The following is a 24,333-nucleotide window of genomic DNA, read 5'->3' on the forward strand; positions in this document are numbered from 1 at the left end:
CACAACATCTTCACTTATCTTTGGACTCCAGTGCTTTAGAAAAATAAGTGCGCGGCGGGGCGCACCTCCAGCCAAACTTTGTTGCACTCCACACAGGATCAAATGCGATTCAAATGCCGCAGGTTTTGCTAGTCTCAGTAAATACTTTCTGTCAGAGTTTTTTTTTTACTTTATTTTTCCATTCGGCGTTTATTTACCCTGTGTCAGTTCTTTCCCCCATCACCTCTCACCATTTCTTTTGTGCAGTACATGAATCGGAGTGCGAGTGGAGCCCCGAGCCAGCCCATGTTCTCCGATGTCATTGAGCAGATCTGATTATAGGGTGAGAGGAAAGATGTCCAAAGTGGATCAATACGAAGATGCCGACTGTGTCTGTTCCTACGGCATGAAAATCACTTGGGACATTAACGACCCCAAACTGCCTCAGGTAACCGTTGGGAAAGCTTCGCCCTGTAAAAGGACGGATTCAAATCTTTAATTCAATCAGTATTTCTACACTGTATGGTGCATATTATCACCGGGTTATACATGTTAAAGTGCCTTCTTTTAATGTTCTTTAGTTCAATTTCAAAAGTTAAACCGGAACCGTTGAAATACAATGATTTATGCGGTGGGGAGAGAATCAGATTCGGTGCCAGTTAATATAAGCAGGAGAAGCCCAGAGCCGGTTGCTTCAGACGGATAATCCTGTCCCGGAGTTTTAAAGTCATTTGTTCGTGTTGCGGTTTACCGGCGGGTGGATATTTCAGTTCTCGAGTGAATACATTTGTTCTTTCCATCTGCTGCCAGGTTTTTATTTCAAATATTGTGCCGATTTTTTGAGTGTGTCAAAGGCAACAGTTTGAAAGTGGTTGACTTGTGGTTCTGGAGCATGTTTAATGTTTATAAATTGAGTTTCGCGCTTTGGCGAATTCGGCACTCATTCACACCGGTGGCCGGTTCCTATGAATTTAATAATTAAAATCAAATCGATTACAAACATAATCATTTTTTAAAATGTCTCTAATTTGGTACTGGCTTTGAATGATCTTAATCGCTGTATTTGGATTTTAATCAAATCTGCTATGAATTTTACAGATCCGCTCAAAACGAACATGGGGCATGTAAATCTGTTTCAGTTTGACAATTCCCATTTATTTTAGAGACAGTTCACTGCGGATTTATAAATTTCTAAAATCTGGTCTAACAATGTGTGACACGGGACTCGGAGTAGACCAACCCGTGTATGTTTTTTTTCATATAATGTTTCTTATCTGACAGCCTTGCATAATTAATCAATACTTTTGTGTGCAACTTTCAGGATGTGAAGCAGTTTGACTCGTTCCAGGAATGGACAGATGGCTATGTGCGATATATTTACTCTGCCGACGATAAAAATGCGCAGAGGCACCTTAGTGGCTGGGCTATGAGGAACACTAATAATCACAACTGCCAGATCCTGAAAAAGTCCTGCCTGGGAGTGCTGATCTGCGCCAGAAACTGCACCCTACCTAATGGCTGCAAAGTGCAGCTCAGACCGGCTATCTGTGACAAGGCTCGTCAAAAGCAGCAGAGTGAGTATCCCAGAGTCGGCAATGAACAGCATTGTATGTTGTTGGATTAATATCACTTTCTTTACAGAGGAGCCTATATTTCTGTCTCCAATTGTGGTTTAAACGGATGAAGCAAGATTTATGTCAGGATGCAGGATGGGTGATAGGATGTACTGCTCAAACTCTACGCTCACCAACAAGAGCGGAGTTGGAAGCAAAACAAAGGTTTTGGTGGAACGCGGGAGGCGCGAAGGGGATGGGAACTGGACATAACAAGAATGACGATGCACCAGAAACACACAACTCTCTGCATTTTGTTTAATGCATTTATAGGATGTGGGCTTCGCTGGTTAGGCCAGCATTTATTGCCCATCCCTATTTGCCCTAATTGCGAAGCGGCAGGGTCTTCTGAAAAGGCTCTCAGTGCAAACTCTTAAATAATGTGTCCCATCTGTGCCTTAAAATTCTCTTTCCGGCACATACAGGAGTTATTTCTGTACTTGGATTCCAGTACTCTGTAATTTCAGGTGTTTTTTTTAATTTTCTAATATCAATCCCTCTCACGGATTACAGTTGTCCTCAGGTCAGGACCACGGGTAAAAGTTATTGGCTTTTTTCCTTCCGGCCTAAGTTTCGGCCTAAGAAACGTTTATATAATTGTTAATATTATCGTCCCTTTCTATGTGTATTTCTGTGTGTAAATCTAACAAAATACGGAGTATGCCACAACCTTTCTAGGAACAATCTTTAAAATTATAATCCGCCGTCTTCAACCCAATCTTGATTTTGTTTAAATTCTCATCGCCGCAATTAAATAATATGTTACAGCACAGAAAGGAATCTGAATGAACGATGTTCGATCCCATGCCATTTACTATTTCTACTTTGCGAACAGCTATCCAATTCCATGTAATTCTAGTGATTTAATTACTTGTGATTAATTTAAGCTTGTGATCATTCGTTACCCGAACCAGTTTCACTATTTATTCTATCACAACTCTTGATAACCTGGAAGAACTCTGCCAGGTTACACGTAATCTTTTCAGTTTCAGTAAAATGAAGTCCTAATTTCTCAAGTCCCTTTTTCATAACTGTCACTCTCATCATTGAGAGTATAATAATATAGTAGAGCCAGAGATACTAATGAAAAGTGGTTTGATAATTGCCAGGATGGCTAAAGAGGACAGGGATCCAAATTGCCTGACAAACATCGACAGCAATTTAAGTAGCACTGTTAATATTTAATGATAGTGACATTCTGTTCTAAGGCTCCAGTGGTACTGCAGCTTTTGTTATTTGTCGAGTGCAACTTGCAACTGGCAGATGCAGGTTATACTGTCCACCATATAGCTGCAGGTTATTCTGGGATCAGTGATGAAGGAGCAAGGAATGTACTCTAGCAATGAACGATTATATGTTGTTGAATTAATATAATGCATATTAAAAAAATGCAGAACCCCAGGTCCTTGAAAGCCAGGTTTTAAAGTTAGGAGATTATTGATAAAAGCTAACATCAGAAATATTAAAAACTAGGTTTATGCAGTTCCAAGGACATCCAATGGACAAACTGGAGACTTTTATTTGGTTTTGCACTGAATCGGAGTTATATTATATTCAATGTGAAATCAATGTCTGGGAAGGATCTTGCACCTTCTGGTTGTAGAGTGGTCAGAAGTCACACAAGAACTAGACACTTCACTGTCACTTTGTTTCTATGAGCTTACAAAAACATTTTGCATTGATTCGAAAGTGGATGTAAAACTCTAAGCTTATTGAAATTTCCTACTGCAGCAAATATATAAAGACTTCTTTATATGAAAAAAAGGAATAAATTTGGTCAATTCACTGATCTTATGCTCTCAGAGGGGAGCCACATCAAAGTGGAATATTAATCAGAGTTAGGGCAATATCAGTAGCACTGATTCTCTGACCGGTAATCCTTTCAAGCATAGCTCCACACTGGGCATGTAGGATCAGTACATTTTTCATATTGCCTTGTTGTCTCTCACGATTTGCAAAATATTTTTTAAAACATGTGTAAAATGTGTTTTCTTGTACTAGTAATTTGTTTAATTTTATAGTCACACAGTGGGGGTTAAGTTCGATCAAACAGGACAGATCTGTTGGGCCTGTTGACCTTTTGTCATTTCTGAAAATCTTCACCATCTTAATTTTAAAAAGATTAAATAATTCATGCATCATTTGAAATACAAAAGAATACATTTTTTCGAAATAAAATGACAGGGATTAAAAAATTGTCCAGGAAGAAAGGAGTCGTAGAATGAATAGTACACAGAGGATATGCAGATATTGTTATAAACAAAATCAGTGAAGCCCAAATGGTTTGTAGAATCCAGCATAACCCATCATGCCTGTGCCAGCTCACTTAGTCCCATTCCCCTGCTCTTTTCCACGCAATTTTACATGTTCCCTTTTTGAATATTGAACTATTTTATAAGCTATTATGGATTTATTTTCTCCCATGTTTCCTTCCATGTCCTAGCAACCCTCTATATGAAAATAAATCTTCTTCTCTCACCCTCTCTCTTTGTACTTCTGATGATGATCTTAAACTCATATCCTCTAATTAATATAATTACTTTAATTACCAACCAGTGGAAGTAGATTTTCTTGCTTTATTTCATCTAAACCTCTTATAGAATTGAATATATAAGAATCCCCAGAGATGTGTTGGAGCTGAGAACGTAATTTCAATCTGAATAATACATATAGTTGCCATTTATTCAGTTCTGGTTAATTTTATTCAATTTTATTTTCACAAATTGTGGGTGTTATGGTTTGCAGTAATGGATAAAAGGTCCTTCTGATTTTTAAAAATAGTTGTTGGGATATGGACAGCACTGGAAAGGTCACATTTATTGCCCTTGCTCAGTTGTTTTGAAAAGGTGCTGGCCCTTTGTCTTGAGCTGCTGCAGTGTTTATGTGCTACCCTGATGGTGTTATGTGGATAGTAACACTTCAATACTGAAGAAATGGAATATACACATGTCCCAATTAGACTGGAGCTGGTCATGTTCTCATACCACTGTTGCTCTTGTCTTTCTTGGTCATAGAGATCGCAGGGTTTGGAAGTATAATTGAACAACCTTGGAGAATTGCTACAGTGTATCCTGTCAATGGTGTGTTCTACTCTATGAGACACTGGCCTGTGGAATTGGTGACTATTGAGTCCAATAGTTGGACTCAAACAGATTGCTCTGTCCTAAATGGTTTTGAGCTTCTTACATCTGGAGCATACACAGTGACTGGTGACTATTCCATCTCACTCTTGACATGTGCAAGGTAGACAGTGGAGAGGTGTTGAAGAGTCTGGAGATTGGTCAGTCATCACTGAGTAACCAACTTAAACCACGCTCTTCTAGCCCTGATGTTTATTTGGCTGGTTCAATTAAAGATTCTGGTCAATGGTGACCCACCCAACAGGATATTGATGGTGGGGTCTTAGTGATGGCAGTGCAGTTCAACGTCAGGGAATGTGGCTGAGCTTTTATTTGTTCTAGAAGATCATCACCTGGTACTTATATGGTGTAATTGTTACCTGCCATTTATGATCCTAGGCATGACTGAATGCTGCACAAGTGCTGCTGCAGGTTGGCACGGTTAGCTTCATTATCAGAACATTAAGATGAAGCTAAACATAATTTGTCAACAGACCCACGTCTGACTTTATGATGATTGGAAGGTCATTGATGAAGTAGCTGAATGTGGTTGGGCTAAGGATACTTGAGGAGCTTTTACAGTGCCATCTGGGGCTGTGATGATTGGCTTCTGAGAAGTAAAGTTATGATTCCGGACACTGGAGGGTTTCCCTTGATTGCCACTGACCCAGTTTTGTTGGCTCTCTTTTTGCCATAATTGGTTGAATGCTGCCTTGATTTTATTGTCACCTCTCCTCTGCCACTTACCTCTTCCTTGGCCAGTATGTTTTCAGTCCAACTGGGAAGGTAGCTTTGCTGGTTCTGGTGCTGGGGAATGAGGTGGATGAGGTGGAACAAGTGTCTATGAGGGAACATTTGGGTAAGAGTGATCATCGTTTCATAAGGTTTAGGTTAGTAATGGAGAAGAGGAAGGAACAATCTAAAGCAGAACTTCTAAATTGGAAGAAGGCTCTAGCCAGAGTAAAATGGAACCAAAGGCTGGCGGGAAAAACTGTAACCGTGATCTTAAGGAGAAGATGTTTCAGGTATATATTAGGTATATACCAACAGGGGTGAAAGGTAGGGGAGCTAAAGGCAGGGATCCTCGAATGATGAGGGAAACAGAGAATATAATTGAAACAAATAAAGAAGGTGTATAATGCATGGATAAATTCTTCAAGCGAGAACCAAGGCAAATACAGTAGGTTCAGAGGGGAAGTGAGGATGAAAATAAAACTGGCAAAGGCAGAATATGAGAATAGAATGGCAGTTAACATAAAAGGGAACCCAAGAATCTTCTACCAGCATTTAAATAGTAAGTGGGTAGTAAGAGGCAGGATGGATCCTATTAGAGACAAAGAGGGTGATAAATGTTTAGGGGCATAGGCAAGCATCAAATACTAAATGAGTGTTTTGTATTAGGAAAGGTTGCCGATAAAATGTTGGTAGAAACGTGGATGGTAGAGGTAATGGATAAAGTAAAATTGATAGGCAGGATATAATGGAAAGGCTGGCTATGTTTAGAGTGGATAATTTGGCTGCTCAGGATGGCTTTCATCCCAGGCTACTGAAGGAAGTGGTGGTGGAGATAACAGAAAGGCTTGCCATAATCTAATTTTCCCTAGGTACAGGGAGGTGCCCAATAGAGTGGTAAATGTGACACCCTTATTCAAGAAAGGGTGTAAGGACATTCCTCATAACCACAAGCTTAACATCAGTGGCATGTAAGATTTTAGAAACAATAATCAGAGAAAAACATTAACATGTACTTGGAGAGGTTTAAGTTAATTAAGGAGACCCATCACAGATTTGTAAAAGACAGATTATGTTTGATTTATTTAATCGAATTTTTCTGATGAATTAACAACAAAGACTGATGAAAGGAATGCAGTTGATGCTGTCAATATGAATTTTAAGAAAGAATATGACAAAATACCACAAAAGGCTGATTAACAAAATTAAAACTCATGGAATATGAGGGTCAGTATCAGTTTGGATTAAAAAATTGACTTAAGGACAGAAATAGTGAGCTGTTAAGTGAGGAAAACCAGGGGAAAGAGTAGGGCCCAATAGGGGCCAAGGGGGCAATCTATGGGTGGAGCCAGAGGACATTGGTAGAGTGTTGAACGAATACTTCACATCCGTCTTCACCCAAGAGAATGAGGATGAAGGTATGGAACTCGGGGAGAGAGACTGTGAGGTTCTTGAGCAAATTGATATAGGGAGTGGCAAGGTATTAGAGGTGTTGGAAGGCTTAAAAGTGGCCAAATCTCTAGGTCCGGATGATTTGCATCCCAAACTGCTGAAGGAGGCAATGGAGGAGATCGCAGGGGCTCTGACCCAAATTTTTAATTCCTCTATGGCCACGGGGGAGGTACCAGAGGACTGGAGAACAGCTAATGTGGTTCCGCTATTTAAGAAGGATTGTAGAGATAAGCCAGGGAACTACAGGCCAGTGAGTCTCACGTCAGCGGTAGGGAAGCTATTGGAGAAAATTCTGAAGAAGAGAATCTATCTCCACTTGGAGAGGCAAGGTTTGATCAGGGATAGTCAGCATGGCTTTGTCAGAAGGAGGTCATGCCTAACAAATTTGATTGAATTTTTTGAGGAGGTGACCAGGTGTGTAGATGAGGGTAGTGCAGTTGATGTAGTTTATATGGATTTCAGCAAAGCCTTTGACAAGGTCCCACATGGGAGACTTATAAAGAAGGCAAATGCACATGGGATACAGAGTAATTTGATAAGGTGGCTTGAAAATTGGCTTAGTTGTAGGAGACAGAGGGTGATGACAGAAGGATGCTTTAGTGACTGGAAGCCAGTGTCCAGTGGCGTACCACAAGGATCTGTGCTGGGTCCCCTATTATTTGTCATTTATATAAACAACATGGATGACTATGTTGAGGGTAGGATTAATAAATTAGCAGATGACACAAAAATTGGCCAGGTGGTTAACAGTGAGGTTGAGTGTCCTGGGCTACAGGAAGATATAGACAGGATGGTCAAATGGGCAGATAAGTGGCAGATAGAATTTAAGCCTGAAAAGTGTGAGGTGATACACTTTGGAAGGAGTAATTTGACAAGTAAGTATTCAATGAATGGCACGACACTAGGAAGTTCTGAGGAACAAAGGGACCTTGGCGTGTGTATCCATAGATCTCTGAAGGCAGAGGGGCATGTTAGTGGGGTGGTGAAAAAGGCATATGGGACTTTATCAATCGAGGCATAGATTACAAAAGTAGGAGGTCATGTTGGAGTTGTATAGAACCTTGATGAGGCCACAACTGGAGCACTGTGAGATCACAGGTTGCCACATTATAGGAAGGATGTGATTGCACTGGAGGGGGTGCAGAGGAGATTCACCAGGATGTTGCCTGGGAAGAAACATTTAAGTTATGAAGAGAGGTTGGATAGACTTGGGTTGTTTTCGTTGGAGCAGAGAAGACTGAGGGGCGACCTGATTGAGGTGTACAAGATTATGAGGGGCATGGACAGGGTGGATCAGGAGCAGCTATTTCCCTTAGTTGAAGGGTCAGTCACGAGGGGAGATACGTTCAAGGTGAGGGGCATGAGATTTAGGGGGGATGTGAGGAAAAGCTTTTTTACCCAGAGAGTGGTGACGGTCTGGAATGCGCTGCCTGGGAGGGTGGTGGAGGCAGGTTGCCTCACATCCTTTAAAAAGTACCTGGATGAGCACTTGGCACGTCATAACATTCAAGGCTATGGGCCAAGTGCTGGTAAATGGGATTAGATAGGTAGGTCAGGTGTTTCTCACGTGTCGGTGCAGACTCGATGGGCTGAAGGGCCTCGTCTGCACTGTGTGATTCTGTGATTCTGTCGTTGTTTTTCACTGGAGCATGGTAGACTGTCGTGTTCCCCAAGGGTCAGTGTTAGGATCACTGCTTCTTTTTGATATAAATGACTTGGATAGCAGATTACAGAGTAAGATGTCAAAATTTACCAATGATACTTGCAGGTATAGCAAACAGTGAAGATGGTGACCATCAGCTGCAACAGGACCAAGATAGCCTAGCAGAATAGGCAGACAATTGGGAGATGGAATTTAGTACAGAGAAGTGTGAGATGGAGCATTTTGGAAGAAAGGATAGTGAGAGGCAATGCAGACTTAATGGCACAGTTCTAAAAAGTGTGCAGGGATAGAGGAACCTGGGAGTTCATGTGGATAGACCTTTGAAGTTGGCAGGATATTTTGAAAGAACAGTTGGCAAAGGCTATAGGAACGTGGGCTTCTTAATAGAGGTATTGAGTACAAAAGCAGGGAAGGTATACTGAATGTTTACAGAGCTTTGGTTAGGCCACAACTAGAGTATTGTATCCAATTCTGGACACCATCATGTAAGTCTTTTGTTTTTTAGTACTATTTTCACTGAATTATTTGTTTATTATGGGAGTTAAACTACGTTAAGTCATTTGTTTTGGAAACAATAGATTACATTCAAGGTAATTTTCGTGAGTCACCCAGATATTATTAAAGTAGCGAGGGCTTTTCATAAAACCTACATTTTCATGAAATATTGCAGATGATAGTGATATCTGTGAAGTGGAATATGTGTAGACTTTAATGTTGCAAGAGTGAAATCTCACTACGTGTTACTACTGGCCTGGTCAGCAATGTCCACGTCCCATGAACAAGTAAAAAGAAATTGCCATGCAACGCTGTTGTTAAAATAGTGGACAAATTAAGTTCATAGAAACACAATACTAATAGGATTGCATAGATCTGTTTCACTAATTTAACTGTGACTTATGATAACCATGGGCAGAATTTTTTGGTCCTCTGCCAGTGGGTTTGAAGGCAGGGGTGCTTGTAAAATGCAGCACATGGCCTGTCTGTTGCCTACCCGTCTGCCGCCGACCTGTTTCTCATTTTACAGAGGGAGGTGGAGGTATTGGGCCTGCCCTTGGGCCTATTGAGGGCAAGAAAATAAATGCCTCATCCCATACCCACCACTATTTTACCCACAGCAACGGATGCCAAGTGGGTACCCCACTGGATGGGCTGGTGTCAGGCAGAGGTGGTCCCCTGTGTCCATCATAGGCAAACCTTCCCAAAGTTATAGGCCACTTTAACCATCCCTCCGGCCTCTCAAGCCCAGCCCTCTAACCCCCTCACACCCCTCGCTGGGGCCTGCCAGCCAGGCCCCAGAGATACCCCGGAATTACCTTCAGTCCAATCTCCTTAAGCTCATCTTCTTAAGGGATTGGCATTAGTCCCAGCAGTGACTGCCTCTCAAACCTGGCGCTGCTGGGACCACAGAACTGCCATCTGTCCAATTGGCCAGCAACTCTCTAAGATAGGACTTTCTCCCCAGATAGGGGTGGACTTTTCGCCCTTAGCCAATTGACATCCTGCTGAGTGTTAAATGACTGCAGAGCAGCTAGTATCAGTGGGGATGCATTTCCCACTGACTCTTTGGGTGGCAGGACAGGAAACCCTGCCAACAAAAAACCCTGCCCATGTATATTTCATACACCTCTGCTTGACCTGAATTTTCTTTTCTTCTCCTGCTGATCTTGATAACATAAGGAATCCAAAATCTGAAATATCCATACTGAAGAAGCCACTTGGTTTATCATCACTTCCTTAAATAACACTAATCTACTCTAATCCCAATTCCTTTCTCTTTTAAGAAAAACCTACATTTAAATAGCACTTTTCATTACCTCGGGACACTTTGAAATATTTTACAATTTTTTTTAGTGTCACTATTGGCAATCATAGCAGTAGTCACTGATTTAATGTTGCAAATTGGAAAGCAACTTCTGGGAACCCCCACCAGTTAAACACCAAATCTGGAACTTGCTGCCTGATTTACCTCTGCTCCTTCACAAGCTTCACCACACTTGTACTTTTCCAGTTTGGAATTAAAACATGCCAAGCACTCTTTCTGGCAATGAAAATGTAATTTTAAAAGATTGTAGTCTCTCTTATTTATTGATGGAGATCTAAAAAGATTAAAACTGAAAATGCTGGAAAAACTCAGCAGGTCTGGTAGCACCTGTGGAGAGAGAAACAGAGTTAACATTTCAAATCCAATACGACTGTTCTTCGGAACTGAAGAGAGGTAGAAATGTGATGAGTTTTACGCTGTTGAGAAAGGGAAAAGTCAGGTGGAACAAAAGGGAAGGTCAAGGATAGGTTGGATGGCGGGAGAGAATAAATACCAAATATGTCATGGAACAACAGGCAATGGGAGTGGTAATGGTTGTACTGAAGAAACAAAGCATAGATCCAGAGTAAGCATGCTAAAACAAGATACAGACTGGCACTTGGCAAAAGAAATTCAAAATGGAGGACGGAGCTCATGGTCTGAAATTGTTGAACTCAATGTTGAGGCCAGAAGGCTATAAAGTGCCTAATTGGAAGATGAAGTGCTGTTCCTCCAGCTTGTGTTGGGCTTCACCTCAATGGAACATTGCAGCACGCTGAGGACAGAAATGTAAGCATGTGAACTGAAATGGCAGGTGTCCGGAAGATCAGGACATGCTTGCAGACTGAGTGAAGGTGTTCCACAAAATGATCATCCAGTCTGCATTTGGTCTCCCAAACGTAGAGGAGACTGAGTTGTGAGCAATGAATATAGTAGACTAAATTGAAAGAAGTACAAGTAAATCGCTGCTTCACCTGGAAGGAGTGTCTGGGGCCTTGGATGATAAGGCGAGAAGAGATAAAGGATAAAGGGGCAGGTGTTACACCTCCTGTGATTGCATGGGAAGGTGCCATGGGAAGGGGATGAGGTGTCAGGGGTGATAGAGGACCAGGGTGTCACAGAGGGAATAGCCTCTTTGGAATGCTAACAGAGGAGGAGAGGGGAAAATGTGTTTGGTGGTGGCATCATTGCTGGAGGTGGCGGGAATGGTGGAAGATGATACTTTGAATGTGGTGGCTGGTGGGGTGGTAGCTGAAGATAAGGGGAACTCTATCATGATTCTGGGAGGGAGGGGAAGGGGTGAGGGACAGAAGTGCTGGACTGCAGTTCAGTACTGCACTGAAGTATCAGATCATCTGCTTAAATCTCTTGAGAGATACTTTAAGCCACCACCTTCTGATTCAGAGGTGAAGGTGCAATTACTGAGCCAAGGCTGACATTTTTTCTGACCATTTTTCTGAAAGTTTTATCTTATTCGTTTCTTGATTCATCTTCACTCAGTCCCTGTGGTAATGCCTTTCATTCTCTAAAAGCACCTTGCATTAAAAAAAAATCTTTCCAACCTCCCTCTTTGTTCTTCAATTGTGAACCGTTGCATTGCATAGCTAACTCTTGCTGATGCTACCCCATCCTTAATACTTTGTGTCTGGTTTATGTTCAAGTTATATGTTCTTGCTATGCAGAGTTTTGAAGTGATTCTAGATAAAGGAAAGAAAAGAATAGTCATTATGACTGGTTTCTGAAAGATGCAATGTGCAATCAAGAGACCAGTGATACTGCTGACCATTTTCATCATCACTAAAAGTTGATCTGAGGTCAGCCATAAAGTAGCTGTCACAGGTGTAACCTTTCTATATATTTTGCACTGTAACTTGCCATGATTAGAAATCCATTTTGGTGCAACAGCCTCTATAGGGGACCTAGGAACTGTGTGAACAGGGTCGGCAACTATATAACTCCCTCGTCAATCATATTGAAAAATCCTGAGTGAGGCATGCAGAATTCACTGGAGTTTAGAAGAATGAGAGGGGATCTCATCGAAACGTATAAAATTCTGACAGGGCTGGATGCAGGGATGATGTTTCCTCTGACTGGGGGTCACAGTCTCAGGATTTAGGGAAGGCCATTTAAGACTGAGATGAGGGGAAACTTCTTCATTTGGAGGGTGGTGAATTTGTGTAATTCTCTACCACAGAGGGCTGTGGAGGCCAAGTCACTGAATATATTTAAGAAGGAAACAGATTTCTAGACTCTAAAGGCGTCAAGAGATATGGGGAGAGTGCAGGAGTATGGTGTTGAGATAGAGGATGAGCCATGATCATATTGGATGGTGGAGCTGGCTCAAATGACCTACCCCTGCTTCTGTTTTCCATGTTAATTCAAACCACAAAGTGTATGTTGAAATAATATCCTCTCTCTGGTTGCCATAGTCCCAGAGGGCCATAGCTTGCTCTCACAATAGAGACAGATGACTAGTGGTGAGTTTAACCTGAGAGTCATCACACCTCAGGCAAGGGGTGAGGTTCATGGATGACCTCAGCCAGTATGGGAATTGAACCCATGCTGTTGCCATCACTTTGCACCACAAACCAGCTGTCCAGCCAACTGAGCTAACCGACCCCCATTGTGATAATAATTAAATGTCAAATCATGCACAGAAAGTGAAATAATAAAAGGAAATGAAGATGGGATAAAATGGAGATAAAAGAAGCAGAAAGTGGCACTAGAATATAGCAGCAGAGAGGAAAGATAAGGTGCATAAAAAAGTAGGAGGAACAAACAGAGAAGAACAAAGAATCATGCAAAAAGAGCTAGAATGAGATTGAGGAAGAAAGGAAAACAGATTAGTATGGTGTTGAAATGCATATGTGATAATGTGAGAAATCTGACAATTAATAGGTGCTGGCTGCCACAAAGGAATTATTCAAATGCCTTCTGGAATTCCATATAAATAACATCCAGAGACAATCCCTGTCCACGACTTTCTTCACCTCTTCAAAACATTCAATCAGATTCCTCAGGGATGGCCTACATCTTACAGGGTCATGCTGGACTGCCTGAAAGTTTTCAGGGTGTTAATTAACATTTAATTGTTATCACAATGGGGGGCAGTTAGCTCAGTTGGCTGGACAGCTGGTTTATGGCACAAAGTAACATCAACAACATGGGTTCAATTCCCATACCAGCTGAGGTCATCCATGAACCTCACCCCTTGCCTGAGGTGTGATGACTCTCAGGTTAAACTCACCACTAGTCATCTGTCTCTATTGTGAGACCAAGCTATGGTCCTCTGGGACTATCCTTAATTAAAGACTGTAGTAATTTCCTGACAACCAATGTTAGGCCAACTGATATACAATTACCTGGTTTTCCTTAAGTTGAGAAGTCACAAGCAATTTTCCAATCTAAAAGAACAGCTCCCAAATTAAGCACACTTTGGAGATTATAGTTAGGACAACTTCAGTGTTCTCACCTATTTCATTTCAAACCCAGGGATGGACACCATCTGCTTCTGGAGATCTGTCAATTTTAATGCCATTATTTTCTTCCTTTCTGTCACTTTGTCTATGTTAATTTTGATGTATTCCTGTCCCTGATTCAATATTAGTTTCTAGCATGATGATCTCTTCTGCTACTGTAAATACTAGCACAAAGTAATTATTCAACATGTTCACTATTTCCTTATTTTCATTGACAATATCACCATTATCAAGGGTTCCACATTGATCCTGGCTAGTCTTTGTTAACTATTCATTGTAAAATGTTTTTGTGTTGATTTTGTTATCCATTGCAAGTTCATTTTCATACTCTATTTTCATAGCTTTTACTAACTGTTCTGTCTCATAAGATCATAAGAAATAGGAGCAGGAGTAGGCCATTTAGTTTATGGCTGATCTGATTGAGGCCTTAACTCCACTTTCCTGCCTGTCCCCCTTAAACTTGACTCCCTGTCGATCAAAAATTTATCTAGCTCAGCCTTGGATACATTCAATGACCCAGCACCCACTGCTCTCTGTGGAAGAGAATTCCAAAGATTAATCGCCCTCTGAGAGAAGAAATTCCTCCTCACCTCTGTCTTAAATGGGAGACCCCTTATTTTCAGACTGTGAACTCCTAATTCTAGATTCCCCAGTGAAGGGAAACATCCTGTAAGCACCCACCCTGTCAAGCACCTTCAGAATTTTATATGTTTCAATAATATCATAGAATTATAAAAGGTTTATGGCACAGAAAGAGGCCACTTGGCCCATCATGTATGCACCAGCTAAAAAACGAGCCACACAGCCTAATCCCACTTTCAAGCATTTGGTCCATAGCCCTGCAGTTACAGCACTTGAGGTACGTATCCAGACACTTTTTAAATGAGTTGAGTGTTTCTGCCTCTACAACACTTTCAGGCAGTGAGTTCCAGATCCCCACAGCCCTCTGGGTAAAAAATATTTCCCCATCTCCCCTCTAATTCTTTTACCAATCACTTTAAATCCATACCCCCTAGTAATTGACCTCTCTGCTAAAGTAAATAGACCCTTCACATCCACTCTATCCAGGCCCTTCACAATGCTGTACATCTCCATGAGATCCCTCCTCAGCCTTCTCTGTTCCAAGGAGAAACACCCCAGCTTAGCCAATCTCTCCTTGTAGCAGCAATTTTCCAGTCCTGGCAACATCCTCATAAATCTCCTCTATACGCTCTCTGATGCAATTACAACCTTTCTGTAATGAGGTGACAGAACTGCACACAGTACTCAAGTTGTGGTCTAGCTAATGTTTTATATAGTTCCAGTATAACATTACATTCTATGCCTCAGCTAATAAATACACCTTCTTAACCACCTTATCAACCTGCCCTGTTGCCTTCAGGGATTCATTCCAAGGTCTCTCACCTCTCAGTATTCTCCCATTTATTGTGTATTTCTTTGCCAAATACATCACCTCTCACTTCTCTGGGTTGAATTCCGTTTGCCACTTTTCTGTCCGCAGATCAGTCTATTAATATTTTCAGATCACCTCTATCTCTTCTGAACTGCAATGAGTATAGGCCCTACCTGTTCAATGTTTCCTTATAAGGCAACCCCTTCATCGCAGGAATCAGCCTAGTGAAACTTCTCTGAACTGCTTCCAATGCAAGTTTATCATTCCTTAAGTGAGGAGACCAAAACTGTACACACTCCAGGTCCTGTACAGTTGGAGCAAGAGTTCCCTATTTCATATGCCATCCCCCTAAGGCTAACATTAAGGACACCAAAATCCCTATGTACTGCAGAATTCTGCAGTCTCTCTCTATTTAAATAATATTCTGCTTTTCTATGGACAACCTCATTTTCCCACAATTATACGCAATCTGCCGAATTTTTGTCCACTCACTTGACCTATTAATATCCTTTTTCAGACTCTTTGGCCGGGATTTCCTGGCCCTGCCCACGGTGGGCATCATCACAGGCAGACAGGAAAATTTGGAGAATGGCCTTGACTTTTGGCCGCTCTTCAAATTTTCCTGTCCTGCCCATGATGATGCCTGCTACTGATGGGGCAAGAAAAGCCCACTCTTTGTTTCCTCCTCACAACTTACAAAATAGGTAGGGAAGTATTATCAGTAAATCTAGCTACAATACAGTAAGTCCCTTTACCCAAGTGATTAATATAGATTGCAAGTATTTGAGCCCCAGCATTGATCCCAATGTACTCCACTAGTTGCAGTTTGCCGACCTGAAAGAAACCAATTTTATTCCAACTCTGTTTCCTGTTAGTTAGGCAATCCCCTATCCATGCTAATATGTCACCCCAATACCATAAACTCATATCTTCTGCATTAAGCTTTTATGTGGCACCTTATTGAATGCCTTTTGGAAATCCAAATACAATACATCTACTGGTTCCCCATTATCCACCCTGCTTATTACATCCACAAAGAGCTCTAATAAATTAGTCAAACGCAAATTTCCCTTTTGCAGAATTATGTTGACTCTGCCTGATTGTTTTATGATTTCATAAATGTCTCACTATTGCCTCTTTAATAATGTATTCTAGTATTTTTCAATGACAGATGTTAGATGAACTGGCCTAGCTTCCTGCTTTCCATGTGCCTCCTTTCTTGAACAGTGGTTTTATATTTGTGGCTTTACAATCGCTGGTACCCTTCCAGAAACTAGGGAATTTTGGAAGATTCAGTCAACCATGGCTAACAAAGGGAGTTAACGATTGTGTAAGATTAAAAAAGGTTGCCAGAAATAGTTGTAAACCTGAGGATTGGGAGGATTTTAGAATACAGCAAAGGATGACCAAACAACTGATAAAGAAAGGGAGAATAGAATATGAATGTAAAACTAGCAAAAAACAGAGGGCAGGATTTTTACCTCAGGCCGGCGTGGCGGGCGAGCCTGTGAGCGGCCACGAAGCTGACCATCGCCCGCAACCAGGCCCTGATCGTGATTTCACGCTGGCCGGCCAGCATGAGAGGGGCACTCAGAGCCTCAGCGCTGCCAGGGTGGGGGCGGGAAGAGCGCGAGCGCTGAGGTGTGTGAGGGTGCGCTCAGTGAAAGCTCCCTGAAGGCACAGAGTTGCCTCAGGAAGCTGAAGATCTTTAACCTTAAAAATAAAGAATGGAAAAATAAGGAAAACACATCCCCTCGTGTGACTCTGTCATATGAGCAAGGACATGTTAAAAATTAGTTTTAAAAGTTATTTTTTTTTAATCACTGGTCAAAACCTCATCCCCCCGTGGATGAGGTTTCGCAAAAAATGCAAAGGCCGTTTGGCCTATTTGCCCACCTGCCAACCGAACGGTTGGACGGGCAGTGAAAATACGATTTAATTAATTGATTAAGGGCCTTAAAAGGCCTCTTAATTGTCAGCTAGTGCGCTACCGCCTCTCATGCACGGCCGCCAAGCGAAAAATTGCGAGAGTGCGCGATGATATTGGGACACTCACCCGACATTTGGGAAGGGTGCACGCCTGCCAGACAAGGGAAAAATTCTGCCCATAAAGACGGACTGTTAAAGCTTCTATAGATACATAGAAAGGGAATGTTTGGCTAAAACAAATGTAGGTCCATTGCAGGCAGAGTCAGGAGAATTTATAATAGAGAATAGAGAAACAGCAGAGAAATTAAATGATTAGCAGGTCTAACAGCACCTGCTGAGTTTTTCCAACATTTTCTGTTTTTGTTTCAGATTTCCAGCAGCCACAGTATTTTGCTTTTAACTAAATGATTGCTTTGTGTCTATCTTTATTGACAAAGATACAAGAAATCTCCCAGAATTAGAGATCCAAGGGACTACTCAGAACGAAAAAAAACAGTAAAACCTGGGAAATAAGAATACTGGTCTAAACTGGTCTTGGATACCTTAGAATGGAACACCAGTGAAAGCTGGGAAATAAGAGTACTGGTCCAAACTGTTTTTCCCTATTGGGTAGGGAGATGAGGAATTGAAGGAATTCATATTAGTAAGAAGGTTGCATTGAAGAAATTAATGGGACTGAAGGTTAAGTCCCCGAGGGACCTGATATTCTACATCCCAGAGTGTTGAAAGAGGTAGCTATGGAGATAGCGGACACATCGGTGATCATCTTCCAAAATTCTATAGGGCAAGATTTTTAGTTCGGCAACCTACAACTGCGATTTCACGCTGGATGGTCAATTAACAGAATCAGTCACCTGAACATATAGGTAGAGAAAATTCTGTCCAAACATTTTTATTTTTAAAAATTTAATAACAGAAGCCTCATCTCACCCTTGGATGAGGTTTCATCAAAAATGCAAAGTCTGCCTGGCAGATTTGCCTGTCCGCCAACCATAAGGTTGGACGGACCATGAAAAATTGGAGTCAGTTGGAACTTTAATGGGCTTAGTTGCCCTCTTAATTGTCAGTGGGTGCAGTTCTGGCTTTCGTGTGCACCCGCTGACCGAAATATTGCGCGAACGCGGGGTGATGTCGGGATGCTCACCCGATGTCATCACGCCCTATTTTACGCTCGAGCAGGTCAGGCGCGCGCCAGCACACCGAGCTAAAAATTCTTCCCATAGATTCTGGAATGGTAGCTGCAGATTGGAAGGTAGCAACTGTCACCCCACAATGGAGGGGGAGAGAAAACAGGAGACTATAGACCTGTTAGCCTGACATCAGTAGCAGGGAAGATGCTAGAATCTATTCTAAAGGATGTGATAAATGGATACTTGGATAATGATAATCTAATTGAGCATAGTCAACGTGGATTTATGAATGGGAAATCATGTTTGACGAACTTGTTGCAGTTTTCTGAGGGTGTTGGGGATGTAGTACACTTGGATTTTCAGAAGGCTTTTGATAAAGTCCCTCAAAGGAGTTTGGTTAGCAAAATCAAAGCACATGGGATAGGAGGTAATATACTGGCATGGAGTAAGGATTGGTTAACAGAGTAGGAATAAACAGGTCGTTCTCGCATTGGCAAGCGGTGACTAGTGGGGTAGAGAGGCAGTGGCAGACATTTAAGAATATTTTTCATAACTCTCAACAAAGATAAATTCATTAAGAAAGGAAGACTCTATGAGAAAGATGCCCCTTCCATGGCTAAACTAAGGAAGTTAAGGATGGTATCAAGAACAGATACACGATGCTGTGAAGATTAGTGGTAGGCCAAAAGATTGGAAAAATTTTAAAACCATGAAAGGATGATGAAAAAAAGGGAAAAATTGGAGTATGAGAGAAAACTAACATGAAATATAAAAACAGTCGCTTATAAAAGCTTCCACAAGGATATAAAAAGGAAAAGAGTAGTTACAGTGAGCGCAAGTCCCATAGAGGGTGAGAATGGGGAATTAATAATGGGAAACAAGGAAATTGCAGAGACTTTGAATAAGTATTTTGTATCTGTCTTCACAGTGGAAGATCTAAGCTCTTGGTTTCACTGCACTCGGTTACTTTGTACATGTGCTACATTTCCTGCATTTATACTAGCTCAGATTCCAGTGAGATGAGTCAGCCACTGCTGGCTGTGGAACGAGTTGTGACTTACTAGCTACCCTGCAGGTGCCTCTAGGCAGGGACTTTGTTTATCACTAACTTGCCTCTTTAACTGTCCATGCTGATTTTTTTTTGGCAAGTAGAGCCCTTGCTCCTTGGAGGTTTCAACTTATTCTATATCATGTTAAGTTTTTTTTGAACATCTCTCACTGGACTGCTGTCATTTTACCCATTGAAAGATGTGCCGAGTTTACTGAGGAGGACTGCGACAAATTACAGAAGGACATAGATAAACTTGCAGAATGGGCAAATAATTGGCAAATGAGGTTCAACACAGTTAATTGTGGCATAGTACATTTTAGTAGGAAGAACAGGAAGCTCACTTGTTATTTGTAAGGTACAAGTCTTGGTGAAATAGAGGAACAAAGGGATCTCAGAATACAAATACATCAATCACTAAAAGTTGTATCACAAGTTAGAAAGGCCATTAAAAAAAAGCAAATCAAGCACTAAGGCCGGGATTTTCCATGTCCGCTGGCGTTGAGCGTGTTTGGTGGCATGAGCAGACAATATGGCGACAAGGGCCAAATTCAGTTTCACGACATTGTGAAACCAGTCTGCAATCATCCGCTCAGCCTCATCAGATGTCAGGAACCTCATTGTAATACATCAGCATATCATTATAAGGCCGGCTGGCCAGGCTCATCCCCCCCCCCAGCTGGATTGTCTACCCATGTTGGCAGGAAAACCCCCCCAGCTGGATTGTCTACCCATGTTGGCAGGAAAACACACTGGTGCAGAATGCATCTTGACAACTGTGACGTGCTAAAGTTGGGACTTGCCGCCAGGGCCTTGCTCACATCGTGGACATCCGAGGAGCAGAAGATGCTGGAGCCCAACAGCAGTGGGATCCTGGAGGAGTGTCCATGACATGCTGAGTGGACTCTCATGGACATGGCTCTGCTGCGAAGCAGCTCACGGAAGTTGGAAAGTCACCATTGATACCCACAACGGATGATGATTCCTCATGATGGTGGGAGAGGAAGGTCTAGGATCAATTGGAAGAGGAAGAGGTGTCAGGGGGTGAGGTTGGGAGGGAGGGAATGAAGGTGTTGGGGGGTGAATGAAGGTGTTGAGGGGTGAGTTTGAGGGGGGAATGAAGGTGTCAGGTGGGTCAGGTTGGGAGGGGGGAGGGAGTACAGGGGAGGAAGGGGTAATGGGGGAGAAGATGGCAATTGGGGAGGTAGGTGAAAGGGGGGTGGAAGATGCAAGGGAAAGAGTTCAGAGGTGTGAAGGAGTGCGGAGAGGGGAGGGAATCTGGGGGGAGGAGGGAGTGCGGAGAGGCGAGGGAGTAATGGTGGAGGAAGGAGTCATGAACAGGGAAGGAGTAAAGCTGGAGGAAGAAGTGAGAGTGTATGAGGGAGTCAAGAAGGGGGAAGGAGTAAGGCTGGAGGAAGAAATGAGGCTGGAGGAAGGAGTCGTTGGGGGTGGTGGGAAGGACTAAAGGTGACGGAAGAAGTATGCCTGCCTGAAGGAATCAGGAAGGGAGGGGAGAATAAGCGGGGTGGCGGCGGGTGGTGGGGGGGGTGGGTGTGGTGGGATGGGGAGCTCGGGAGGGTTGGGAGGACTAAGCGGAGGGAAGGGGTTCTGGGGGGGAAGGGGTCTGGAGGGGGTAAGGGGTTCCGAGGGGGAAGGGGTCTGAACGGGGGGATGTCCAGGTGAATGTGCAAGGGAGGGGTCAGATGGGTCCATGACTGTCTCCCGGGGAGTGAACTGAGAGTGGGCGTGGTATGAGGGAATGGGGAGAATGACCGAGGGCAGAGTGAGGCAGTAGGATGGGAGGGTGAGGGTTCGATGGTAATGGTAGAAGGGACGGCGAGGGTGGTTGGTGGGTGCTCAGACGCTAACATGGGCCCTGGAGGTGGGAAGCAGGAGGTTGGGTGGTTAATGTGGATGAGGGTGGGGTTTTTGGGAAGGAAGGGAATGTGCACGTTCACCTGGACATCCCCGAAGGAAAAGGGTTGTGGCTGGTAGGTCACGGAGGGGAGGTGAAAGGTGATGCCGGAGAGGTCAACTATGATAGAAGATAGGAAATGGGTGACTGGGGGAGGAGAAAAGACAGGGGAGCATACGAAAAAATGAATCCAGACCAAGCTGTTCAAATTGAAAGTGGAACTACAGTTGTGGTGTGCTCAGGTGCTGCATGGGAGTGTGATCAGTGGGTGGGTGGAGATGCAGGTCAGCTCAGATGGACAACTGAAAGTGAACCCCAGCAGGCAGCATTCAAAATACTCAGGATGTTAAGGTGAGTACGACACGTGAAGGATCCGTATGCGTGGGAGAGTGCTTGTATGAAACTCCGAAGGCCCTGTCTCTCTCTCACACGCACACACACACACTCTTCTCCCTCCAGAATCACTCGTTGGCCAGCTGCTCCCTCTGTGATGACAGAGGACGAGGTTGAGGGGGTCACCAGCAAAGGGGACTCAGAGGGAGAGGACAGCCTCTGAGATTCCTGAGTGGATGACTCAGGGGTGTCCAGTGTCGCTTCTTCTCCCTTCAGATGCGCTGGGGCCTCGGCCTGACACCTTGAAGGGAAGGAACACCTGAGGTGTCCTGTTTCCCCCTTGTGTTGCCACATCAGGAACTCGCCCATGGCCCCCGCGATGGTGTGTAGGTCTGCACACATCTCCACGTTCTGCTGGACCAGGGTCTCCATGGCATCCGTTATCCTCCCCATGGAGACCTCCATACACACACATGTGGGCACAACTTCATCAGAAAGCAGGCAGACGCACTCTTCTGACTCACGTGCCACTCTGTTGAGGGCTTCCAACAGCTCTGTGTGATGTTCCCCTGCCTTCTGCTGACTCGCCAGGGTGAGTTGGAAGGCCAAATCTAGAGGCTCATCATCTGACTCGGATCTCATAGATGCCTCTTCCCCAGCAGCCTTCTGAGTGCCAGCGAGCTCGGCTGAACCTGTCTCCTCCTGCTACAGACATATGTCTGTGCGGTGACCACCAGATTATGAACCTGAGCCTGCTCTAGACCTAGGTTCCACTGAGGTGTGTGTCTCTGCGCTGGTGCAGGGTGTGGTTAAGCTCTACAACAGGTCTTCCAGGCTGCTTATTTTCAGCTCTTCAATGGAAGGGGTATCCTCTTGGTTGGAGGTGAGGACATGGATAGAGCTAAGGGACTGGCTGGCTGAGGGTTGCTTGGCAGAGCTCCTTGAGAACTGAAGTAATGCATGTGAGCAGAGTCAAAAGCAGGAGAGAGAGCACTCACATTAGCGTTGAGAGAGGGATCCTTACGAGGCTGTTCGCCGCCAACCTCACTGTCACCGCAGGCATGGTCCATGGCCTCACCAGTCAGCGCGATGGCACACTCCTCAAAGTGAGTGAGGGGCCTAATGTGGGTCACTCCACCCTCAGTCTGGGACCTCTCCCTGCTGATGTGAGCAGGCCTCTCCTGCATGAAAACAGATGAGGAGAGTGTGAGCAGGACACATGGCACTGTGTGGAATGTTTGTGTGGTGAGCGGAGCCATGGACAGGATGAGGATGAGAGCTCAAGAGGATATGAGCCTGATGGAGATGTGAGGGTGTGTGTGAGAGTTGTGGCATTGTCCTTTAAGGTGTGCGATCCCTGTGGATGTGTGATGGGTTTGTGAGTGTGTGAGTTGAGAGTGATGAGAAGAGTGAGTTACCCTGGCGGAACGGATGAGACCATTCATCCTGTAGCAGCACTGGGTGGCTGTCCTCTTTTGCAGGGCATTGGCATTGACCAAACTGGATTAGTGAGGTTGCTGCCCAACCTGCAGCCAGAGCGGAGGTAGAGGACATCACAGTGAGCCTCCACTGCATCCAAAAGGCGCTCGAGGGACGTATCTTTGAGCCTGGGAGCTGCAGTCTTTTTGCCTTTCAGGGCCGTGTCGTCTTTGCAGCAGCTGTGGGCTGGAATTACTGAAAGTTGTGTGTGCGGATGGACTTTAAATATAGCGCCTGGCATGATGAAGCGGTGAGGTGATGGCCTGGTGGGCAAATGAGAGCCTGCCCGCCATGGAAACGGCATGTTTCTTGAGAATGCATAATTGTTTTACCCTCCCACTACCGCACTTATTGCAAATCTGGGACAATTCCGCCCTAGGTTTTATTTCTAGAGAGATCGAATTGAAAAGTAGGGAAATGTAGGGAAAAGTAGGTTCAGTATGCTGAACCTGTAGAGAACCTTGGTTAGACAACACAATGTACGGTGTGCAGCTTTGGTGGCCATATTACAGAAAGGATATAGAGGCACTGGAGAGGGGTTCAGGGAAGGTTTACACAGATGATACAGGAAATGGAACTTGCTAACATAGGTAATGGTTGAAGTGAATACCGTAGATATTGGCATATAAATTGACCTTTGAAGCTTTAAAGAATCCCTCCAAAAATGAGAGTTGGCCTATAAGCCAAGAATAAATGTGAAATGCCAATGTGTGGGTGGTCGCCATTTTGAAATGATATCAGCATCCGATGAAAAGAGTGCGCGTATCTTAATGTCTCGTGCATCTTTGCAACACAGTCCACATGGCCTGTTAAATCCCTTGTGCCTAGTTATAAAGTACCATTAAGTAAAACACGTATTTATGGGGTGAAAAATTGAGGCTTACTACTAATGCAAGTATAGCATGTCATGGCTGCAAAGGTGGGGGGTAGTGTTGACTTATATCCCGAGTATATGCAAAAAAATGATTTTTGGGCTGGAAAAATTGGGTCATCTTATATGTTGGACCAACTTATTTGTTGCAATTTATGGTAGCATTTAAGGGGAAGCTAGACAAGCATTCTGAAGGAGAGAATCTATCTCCACTTGGAGATGCAAGGTTTGATCAGGGATAGTCAGCATGGCTGTGTCAGAGGGAGGTCATGCCTAACAAATTTGATTGAATTTTTTGAGGAGGTGACCAGGTGTGTAGATGAGGGTAGTGTAGTTGATGTAGTTTATATGGATTTCAGCAAAATCTTTGACAAGGTCCCACATGGGAGACTTATAA

At 43.5% G+C, this 24,333-nt stretch overlaps 1 protein-coding gene across 1 annotated transcript in view; it reads left to right on the plus strand.

The window, feature by feature from the left end:
* The first annotated feature begins 334 nt into the window (after nt 1–334).
* Nucleotides 335–24,333, plus strand: part of gcm2 (glial cells missing transcription factor 2) — a 54,820-nt gene continuing 30,821 nt past the window's right edge. The window contains exons 1-2 of the mRNA XM_078535287.1: nt 335–427; nt 1,301–1,553. Of these exons, the coding sequence (XP_078391413.1) occupies nt 335–427; nt 1,301–1,553 (346 nt within the window). The remainder of the gene's footprint in view (nt 428–1,300; nt 1,554–24,333) is intronic.

This window comes from Cetorhinus maximus, chromosome 3 (assembly GCF_964194155.1).
Source record: "Cetorhinus maximus chromosome 3, sCetMax3.hap1.1, whole genome shotgun sequence".
Taxonomy (NCBI): Eukaryota; Metazoa; Chordata; class Chondrichthyes; order Lamniformes; family Cetorhinidae; genus Cetorhinus; species Cetorhinus maximus.